The following is a 10,504-nucleotide window of genomic DNA, read 5'->3' on the forward strand; positions in this document are numbered from 1 at the left end:
AGTATATGTGGAAAATCTTCGATCCGGCCGTTTTCCGACCTTCGCTCGTCACGCGCTTGATCCTCTTTGCGTTTCCTCCCTCCGGTCGGCTTTCTTTTTGGCCGACTCTTTGGCCAAGGTTTTAGTTTCACGCAGAATCGTGCTTTCTCGGCGTTGGCATCTTTATCGGATCGTGCCATAAACTCTGCGAGAGTATCGGGCGGAGTTTTGTCTAGAGATGCCAGGAATGGCTTATCCCGAACTCCTTGCATGAGCGCATTGAGGGCCGTTTCTTCCGAATGTTTTCGAACTTGAAGGGATTCGAAATTAAAACGCTTGATGTAATCTTTTAGTAGCTCTCCCTGCTTCTGAACTACGTTATTCAGATGTGCAGGGGGCTTTAATTTCTTCTTTCCGCCGATGAAGTTGGTGAGGAAGGCGTCGCTCAGCTCAACGAATGAACTGATGGACTTTGGTTTCAACTGTTTGAACCACAGTCGAGCTACATCAGTCAATGTAAGAGAAAAGGCCCGACACATTACTGCATCCGAGGCATCGTGAAGTTCCATATAGGTTCTGAAGCACTCGATATGCTCGGTCTGGTCGGTCTTGCCGGTGAAAGGAGTGATTTGAGGTAATCGAAACCTCTCGGGCAATCGGGCCTTCAGTACCGAGTCTACAAAGGGGGAGGCCTTCGCTTCGGACCCGGTTGAATATACATTCCGGCCGTGCTTTATGTCCGCCATCTCTTTTGCCATTTCTTCCCGCACTTCTTTTTTGAAATTTTGAATGTCGGCTTTCCAAGGTTCGCTGCTTTCTACCGTGCCTTCCATGGAAGGGCGATTGCGCCTTCTTCGCTCTATTTCGTGCCGAAGATCAGTCGGGGGGCTGACTGCGCCGGAGATGGTTCTGATCCGCCTTGGGGTTGGCTTGGGCGGACAGACTGCGGCGCGGGAGGTTGAGGATCAACCGCCGTAGCCGTAGCCGGAGCCCGTGCCGTCTCCCCTTGAGGATGAGGGAGCGGCTGCATTTGTTGCTGATACATTCGTTCCAGCATCTGCTTCATCATATTCATATCAGACCGAATTTCTTGAACCTCCTTATCCAACCGTCCATCGTCGCGATCCCGCTGATTGTTGCTTGTCCGGGTCGCTCCTCGTTGGCGGTTGTTAGGTGGGTTCTGGGCCGCGGGGGCCGCGACTGGACCCACCGGTCCTTCAATCTCATTTAAATCTTCCTCTGGGACCGTCCTTCTAGTCATCACCATTGGAATCAATATAGTGATACGAGATGGCTTTCTTGCACGGTTCCCACAGACGGCGCCAAACTGTTGATGCAATGTATCTGGTTCGTCCTCCTGAACCCTTGTATGCCTGCACAGGAAGAGGACAAAGGAGACCCTGGCTTGAGCAGGGGACCCTCCGATGCCAAAGTCAGGCCTGGACTCGGGGTCTCAAAGTATTGAAAGGTTTTTAGAGGGAATTTGTTTCGTACCTCTCAAGGTGACAGGGGTCCTCCTTTTATAGCTGCTGGGGTCCTCCTGATATTTAGCGCGGGATCTTCTCCTGGGATCACGGAGGTAGGATCGTGCCCGTCTTGAGCCGTCATCCGATCCCGTGAGCTTCGGGGTCGGAGATCTTATCCCAAGATATTCGGGATGAGATCTGACCTAGCGACAGTCGGTCTTGCAAGGTGGTCCGCCCGACACATGCCCGGAACGCTGATAAGTCGTCCGAACCGACTCAACCATTGTCTCGGTTTAGCGAACCATGCCTCGGATTTGACACATCCTTCGGTGACCCGAGGTATTAAGTCCGAGTCCCGAGGCATTAAGTCCGAATCTTCGGACTTGTATTTTTGCCCCCAACATGTTTCACTATCCTAATTATGAAATCAGTGTCAGGTATACAGTGTAAAAAGTGTAGCTTTGGCCCTCCCGACAGATATTCCATCCATCTTAAACCAGCTACATCAATTGTATGAATGAGGTGGAGCCCACATGCGAGGTGTGCTTATAATGAAATTACGGTGCGTGTGATTTGTATTAGGCCATTCTGATGTAAATTCGATGTGGGCAATCTTGTAAAGACTGGCAACTTGCTACTAGTGAGAAAAAAGTTAGTTAGTCGATATATAATGTCTCTTCTTTCTTAAAAGAAAAGAAAAGAAGTTGATGTAATGATTACATATCTCACATGCCATGGGGTCTTTTGGCCCCACATTCGTGGAAAATAAAGGGTTTTGTCTAATATACACCTCATACTTCAAATTCAAGGCTACTTGGTATAGTTGGGCCCCGGCCAGTAAAATAAAAAAAGAATAGAGAGTGGGCCCTTGTCCTAAACGAACACAACAACAAGACTGCACTCAAATTGAGTAGCTCCACAATGACACGTCAAATTCAATCTCCACGTCATCCCATTGGGACCCACCTCCAAGGAATGGAGGTGGAGATAGCAGCAGTCCCTCTGCCATGCTTGCAAGCAATCCTGGCATGCTGAAGACCGCCTCCTCATCCATGTATACCACATTCTCGGGCGAGAGCGTCAGACTCGCCGGGTTTATATCAACATCATCATTAGAAGCATTGTCAGATTCAGATGGCCGGAAAGCTTCCGCAGCCTCTGCAGCAGCCTTCTTTATGTCCTTAGCACTGCTGGACGTTGGCACAGGCAAACGCCATGCGGAATCAGCGAAATTGAGGCATGCCCTTCGTCCCCTGAGAGCCATCGCAGCAACGTCATGAGCCCGAGCGGCCATCTCAGCCGTCGGAAATGTCCCAAGCCATATACGGGACTTCTTGTTTGGCTCGCGCACCTCGCATACCCATTTTCCCCCATTCCTCCGCCTGACGCCGTTATAGACGGGATGCCGTGTCTCATGGAGCTTCTTCCGCCCGGCCCGTCGCTTCGGGCCACTAGTTGCCACGGTGGAGTATACTTCCTCATCCGAGATGGTGAGACGGGTGCTGCTGATGGACGTCGAGGAATTGTCGGAAGCATAACATGGGTAGAAATCATAATCACAGCTGAAGAAGGTTTCCATAGTAAGTGGAAAGTGATAGTAGCTGTAGTGTTGAGTGAGGAGTGATGAAAACAGAAGCTGATTTGGTTTGGTTTTGATTTTTGGGAGTGTTCGGAATGCTCTCTTCTTTTTTAGTTGTGGTGGGCATGCATTGCTGTTGGTACGCGCACGCGGTGCGCACACGTCCGAGCCTCGTTATTTATAAAGCGGCCTGTACTTTTTCACTGTGCATGCCTGTCCGGATAAGATTTCAAATATAGTGTCGTGCATCTCCGAAAAGGAAGCGGATTGGCTGAGTTGTACGAACGGTTCAAAGGAGATCAAAGCTACATGGCCCCGCAGTGATGTATTTGTTATATCTATACTGTTCATATATTTTTACAGATCATTTTAGAGTATTATCCAAAAACTGAATTATATCCGAAGTTCATCTGCACCAAACATAAATAGCAGTAGAGATAATGATTTTCACTGTTAAACAATTTTTAGGTACCACCATAACATTTATTTTACATCTAATATGTTCATAAGGTCAAAATTACCTAAATGAAGACGGAAAAAAAATTTCATATTGATCCAAAACTTCTGTGACCCAAAAAAGGATTTCAATGGTACACGTTCAATCCCCCACTGATTTTTGCAGTGTGGTCCAATTGATAGTTATATCTGTCTTACTTTTCATCTCAAGCCTTAAGAATAGCTCGCCAAATGGATGGACGGTTTGGATATAACACATACCATGTCATCAGACCCACATAACTTATTGACGTCAATACAGCAGTTATATAGCTGTTGTGAGGTACACCAGCCAATCCGCTTCCCTCCGAGAAGACTTTCTTCAGGGATGGCGATTACATGATGGCCAGTATACGTGCAGAGATCTGAACCGTTCATCAGGTAGTGCACACCATGAATATACGTACAACACCAATAATTAAAGCCACGCATGTACAATTGAAACCAGACCGTTAGATTTTTTTCCTGAACCGCCCATTTTTCTCGTGCAAGTTTGACGGCACTGATCAACGGACCGACTTTTTTTTCGTCGCTTAGATTCTTATATTTGTACGGCTACCTCGAATGAGTCCCCCGTCATTAACTCAAGAAGATTCTTTATTTTCATGCTCTCACTTATGTCTGCTATCGTATCTTTTATTCACGGCAACAATGGCTTATATTTGCATAATCTAGACCGTTTATCTATTAGATCATACAGTCAGCGTTTAAAAAATAATAAAAATAAAAATAAAAAATGGCCTGTGAAGAGAGGGCTGAAGAATGAGTGGTTAAGACTGATGATATGGTTAGGCATGTATCCAGGATATCAGAGTTACTAATAACCGTTGAATGAGGGGGTTATCAGCAGGCAGAAAGGGACGACGAAAGGACATTCTGTGATGACGCAATGTGAAACCAGCTGTCCAATTTCAAAATGATTTGACGGATACCATCCGTTGAATGGGTGGGCCTCTCTCTTACTAATTCTTAAAACTTTAAACGTGTTGCATTCGTGGGAAACATCGCGTGTAGAGACCTCCCATATGCTATTAAAGTAGGATAGCTGGCTAGATATACCTTTCAGCAACCCTTGTCGTTTCTGCAAATGGCTACAAGTGTTTCAGGCCCCAGCAGCTTCCCTTCAGTCAGGGGGAATTGGTGGTTGAATATCATCTCGTAATTACGGGTTAGCCCCTACGTTACACGTGCACCAAATCCGAAACAATACTTTCAGTGGGAGTACGGTCCCAATTAGCTGTGGCAGACATAAGAGATGCGTAAATGAAATGTAATAAAAGGTCAAGATTCAGTTAAAAAGATTCTCATTGACCAGGGGTGGGTACCGAGATTGATTTTGAAAAACATCACTCCCACCCGTTTAGAAAAACATGTATAACAAAATCTTTTTATTTGAAGTATTTAAATAGTAATAATAAATTGCTTAGTATTTTCATTCTCCTTTCCAATTGCAAAAGTTTGCCTTAAAGGGGAGAAATATATGGAGTTTTTATATGGCTTTTCTTTTTTATAGCTACATTCTATTTTATATGTGCGTACAATGTTGGTAGTAGGGTGTGGGAAGTGCAGCATTTTGGCTGTACCTTGATGTTTTCGTCGAATTCGCCTATTGCATGTACCATTTTATGTTAGGTTTAGGGCTAAAATATTGGGCCGACTTTCATAAATACATTCCGTTAGGTGCCCTTGCTAGCAAACCCCTTTCTGATGCATATCACTTTCCATTTGCTATATGTTAAAGGATTGTTCCTTTAGGATGGCCTCACCATCTTGTTGTTATGCAGCACGCCAACAACGCAGTGAATCGAGATCCAATCTCAAGTCTCACCCATAAACGATAAACAAGAAGAAATATAAACTAGAAACAGATCAAAACAATCCAAACAAACCACAAGACAAGATATATGTGGAAAAATCTCAAACTAGGGTAAAAAAATCACGGATGCAAACTTCCACACCTTAAAATAACTCCCCAATATTCACCTTCACCCTAGAATAGCCTTAGGGATCCCAATTTATAGTTTTGACAACTTCCCTTTCGTACCCTTGCGAAAGGCGACTCAAAAATCCACAGTCCGTATCAGATTCGGAAACGAATCTTTGTAACCGTGATCGGTCGAGCATGGGCCACGACCGGTCGAGCACCTCATAACCAAAAAACTTATGCTCGTTGGACTTTAAATAGTGCCAGTCCACGACTGGTCGAGCAGGGGCCACGACTGGTCGAGCAGGGCCTACGACCGGTCGTGCGGCCCCCAAATGTGGCTCTACATCTCAACAAATTTTCACTTGGAGATACATTGCCATAAAACTTTGTCTTCTTCATCCGGAGTGCACCACCTCCCTGTCTTCAAGCCCGAAGACCAATCAAAGCTGAACAGAGCTTCAGCTTCTCTCGTGTGACTGCCTTGGTCAACATATCCGTAGGATTTTCACTTGTATGAATATTCTCCAGAGCAATTAATCCATCTTTCAGTAACGAACGTATGAAGTGATATCTGATGACAATATGCTTGGTCCTTGAATGAAAGGCTGAATTCTTAGCCAAGTGTATTGCAATCTGCTTGCTTTGTACCCAACTCTTCTATGAAATCTTGCATCCACACCATCTCCTTGCATGCTTCTGTAGCCGCAACATATTCTGGTTCTGTCGTACTGATAGATATTATTTTCTGTAACTGAGAGACCCAACTGACTGCAGCACTACCCAGAGAAAAAACATAACTTGTAGTGCTTCTTCTGCTGTCGATATCTTCTGCCAAATCTAAATCCACGTAGCCTTGTAGCTTGATTTCCGATCCACTATAGCACAACCCTACATCCTTAGTACCTACTAGGTATCTGAAGATCCACTTCACAGCTTCCCAATGTTCCTTCCTGGGGTTGTTCATGAACCTGCTAACAACTCCCACTACTTGAGTAATGTCTGGCCTCGTGTTCACCATAGCATGCACGAGACTCTCAATAGCTGACACGTATGAGACTTTAACCATATACTCCCGTTCTTCCTGTGTCTTTGCACCTTGCTCCTTAGATAGCTTAAAGTGGTTGACTAATGAGGTGCTAACTGGCTTAGCACCTCCCATATTGAATCGATCAAGTACCTTGACTATGTACTCTATCTGTGACAAAACCAGTTTCTTGTTTTTCCTATCACGCTTTATCCTCATACCTAGGATTTCTTTTATAGCTCCCAAATCATTCATGGCAAATTCTCTGGACAGCTATCTTTTGAAATTTGAGATGTCTTTCATGCTTGAACCGGCCACAAGTATGTCATTAACGTACAGAAGAAGGATGATGTATGACGTATCAAACTTCTTCAAATAGCAACAGTAGTCAGCATGACATCTCCTGTAACCGTTTCTTGACATAAAACTTTCGAACTTCTTGTACCACTGCCTCGGGGCCTGCTTCAGGCCATATAGACTCTTTTTCAATCTGCACACCTTGTTCTCCTTTTCTGGTGCCACGTATCTTGTCGGTTGATGCATATATATCTCTTCTTCAAGGTCCCCATGAATAAAGGTTTTCTTAACATCTAGCTGCTCTAGATGTAAGTCCTATGTAGCCACTATACTCAAGACCATGCGAATCGTAGACATTTTCACCACATGTGAAAATATTTCAGTGAAATCGATACCTGCCTTTTGTTGAAACCCTTTCACAACCAATCTAGCCTTGTACTATTTCAAACCATCGTGTTCCTCCTTCAGTTTGTAAACCCACTTGTTATGAAGAGCTTTCTTACCCTTAGGTAGAATGACATGTACGATTAGACTCAAGAGAGTCTATCTCATCATCCATGGCCTGCTTCCACTTAATCCGTGTATCTGACTGTAATGCCTCTTCAAAACACTCTGGTTCACCATTATCTATCAGCAGTAGATAATGTAAGGAGGGTGAGTATCGGACCGTGGGTCTTTTCTCCCGAGTAGACCTCCTCACAACTGGTGTATGCGGCTCTACCTCATAATGCTTCTGTGTATGATCATCCTGTGGTATTGTAACACCAATGTCCGGTAACCTTTCAACTCTACGAATTCCTTTTTCTTACCCTTATTTTCCTACACACTGTCCTTATGCATTATTTTTTCATTGAAGACTACGTCCTTGCTTCTGATGATTTTTCTATTTTCTGCATCCTAAAACTTATAGCCAAAATCATGCTGCCCGTAGCTTATAAATGTGCACCTCCTGGACTTCGCATCCAGTTTGTTTCTGTGCTTTGGATCAATGTGAACATATGAAGTGCAACTGAACACTCTGAGATGTGCAATGTTCGCTTCTTTCCTAGTCCACGTTTCTTCTGGTAGCCCACCATCCAATGGTGTTGAGGGACTTCTATTGATGAGATATGCATTATTCACAGCATCTGTCCAAAAAAACTTGGGCAACCCTACATGTAACCTCATGCTCTTGGCACGCTCAAGGATGGTCCTGTTAATGCGCTTAGCCACACCATTCTGTTGCAGTGTCCCTGGAATCATTTTCTGTTGTTTGATTCCATTTGCTACACAATACTCCTCAAACCTCTTATCACAGTACTCTCCCCCATTATTAGATCTGAGACATTTTACTGTTTTACCTGTCTCGTTTTTTACTATAACTTTCCACTTCTTAAATACATCAAATACATCAAATTTTTGTTTTAAGAAATAGACCCACAGTTTTCTACTAGTATCATCAATAAAGGAAACAAAGTAACGTGACCCACCAAGAGATAATACCTGTGTCGGTCCCCACACATACAAGATTCAATATATGTGTCTTTGGAGCGCGTCCCGTCTTCTTGAAGTTTACCCTCTTCTGCTTGCCATACACGTAGTCCTCGTAGAATTCCAAGTCAATAGACTTTAACCATGGTAGCTTTCCTTTTGACAATAATACTTTCATCCATTTTTCACTCATATGTCCCAACCTCTGATGCCATAACTGCCCATTCACTCCAGTTAATGCGATTACGAGTGAACTATACGATCCTGAAGCCATGTACAAAGTACCTTCCTTCTTGCATCAAGATATTACCAAGGCACCTTTTGTAATCTTCCAGGAATCACTAGTGAAGGTCGTCACATTACCGGTATCAGCCAACTGCCCTACTGAGATCAAGTTATGTTTTAAACTTGGTACATGTCTGACATCCTTCAATTTCAAAACCGTTCCGTCTTTCTGATTGACATGAATGTCTCTCTTTCTAATAATATTGCACGGCTCATCATCACTGTTGAGGGTCAAATATTGCATATCAGACCCAGTTATTGCATGGATTTACAAGCATGATACCGTTTAATAGCTTGATTTAATCGTGTTTGTGATGCAGAGTGTATTTACAAGCATGAACTGAAAAAGGGTGCTTAAACCATGGATTTAACGCTCTGATGACACCCAAGGCAAGGGACGGACTCCAGGGGACCAAGATCGATGGAATTACACACCAGGGATCCGAGGAAATCAAGCCATTCACATTAAAGAGGCCCGAAATTGGTGAAAAATGTAAGATCACATAGTTCTCGCCATCTGATTGGTTCAAAACTTCATACATGGCCTGAGGGCCATAAATTAACCGTACATATCAAATTTCAGCCCTCGGTTCACTATGGAAGTACCCCAATTGACAGATCAGCCCATAAACCGTTGATTTTGGGCCTACCTGATATCTGGAACTGTCTCAACTTTGGTCTTGGCAGTTTAAATAAGATGAGGAAATAAATAGATGGATCGGATTTTGTAGAAACATCACAATGGGCCCCGTTTATACAGTGTGTGTATATAAGGTATACACGTCCGCGGTGCATCGAACCAACTTAGGCGGGTCAGCAGCGCTGACCTGCGTCTTCTTCCAAAACAGAAATTTCCATTTTAAGCGCCGTATAACGGACGGACGTTGTCCGTTTTGCGGACGCCAGTGGGCCCCACACATTGTCCTAGTGAATGATCCAAGCTGTCCATCTTGTAGAGGGCCATGAGTTCTTCAAACCCATGCTAAACTTTTGGACCCATGCAAGCACACGTGCACGATACAAAGGCCATAAGTGGACTGCCCTGCAACGTTTAAATTGATGTTTGGGTGATTTTTTCTCTGATTCCACGTCAATGGACGTTCAAAACCACCCATTCTTGATCGAAATTTCGTCCTGAATCCAATGGACGGGGTGGATTTCTCAGAAAATACCTCTGTGGGGCCCACCGATCACGTCAGCGCCGGACGTGCGAAAGGCTACGCACGTCCGTGAAATCGGACTTTCCAAGCAGTTGTGGCCCGCCATCTTTGATCATATGGCAGATCTGAACCGTCCATCGTGTAGGCCAGCCAAAACACTTCCAAGAGACGCTATTTTACAGAAATAATGTAAGGAACGCGAGAGTTATGAAGTCCCGAACTTGGCTGCGAAAAGGCTTTCGCTGCACGTGCGATAGCTTCCCAAATCCGATTTCCACCACTCCAAAAGCTATAAAAAGAGTTCCAAACGTGGAGAAGAGGGTATACTTGAATAGGGGACGTCAGATAGAGAAAGAGAGGCAGAGAGAGAAGTTTTAGAATTTTTTTATGTATTTTTTCATTATTTTTCTTCTTTTTCCTATGATTATGTTAGGCTAAACCTCTTAGCTAGGGTTAAGAGGTGAAGCTTGTGGCATGATAGGAGCTTCTACAGGTTTGATTTGAATTGAACTGATTGACTTTGTTTTGATTTAAGAAATTCTTTTAGTCATTAATGGTTTATTGTGATTTAAATTACAGTAGATCTGTGATGGCTTGAATAATTCCTTTCCTTTTATTTTGATGTTCGGAAACCCTGTTGTTCGCCATCGTCTCATAGACATGGTTGGATGATGGAATCCTTCCTAACACTCATACATCTTTTAGTTGGTTATGGATTGGTCTAAGTTCTGTTGTTTACCTTGTCTCTTAGGCATGGATTTGTGATGGAATCATACCTAATTCGTATACCTTTCATCTCTTGAAAACTATATCAAGTAAGTT

At 43.9% G+C, this 10,504-nt stretch overlaps 1 protein-coding gene across 1 annotated transcript; it reads right to left on the reverse strand.

The window, feature by feature from the left end:
• Positions 1-2,279: 2,279 nt before the first annotated feature.
• On the reverse strand, positions 2,280-3,118 carry LOC131232570 (dehydration-responsive element-binding protein 1B-like). The gene has a single exon (XM_058228882.1). The coding sequence runs from the start codon at positions 3,022-3,024 to the stop codon at positions 2,347-2,349; it is 678 nt and encodes a 225-aa protein (XP_058084865.1). The 5' UTR covers positions 3,025-3,118; the 3' UTR covers positions 2,280-2,346.
• Positions 3,119-10,504: the final 7,386 nt, after the last annotated feature.

Source organism: Magnolia sinica, chromosome 18 (genome assembly GCF_029962835.1).
Source record: "Magnolia sinica isolate HGM2019 chromosome 18, MsV1, whole genome shotgun sequence".
NCBI lineage: Eukaryota > Viridiplantae > Streptophyta > Magnoliopsida > Magnoliales > Magnoliaceae > Magnolia > Magnolia sinica.

What these genes read in the sequence shown, in the direction of transcription:
- LOC131232570 (XM_058228882.1), bottom strand. Translation starts at nt 3,024, where the DNA reads ATGGAAACCTTCTTCAGCTGTGATTATGATTTCTACCCATGTTATGCT.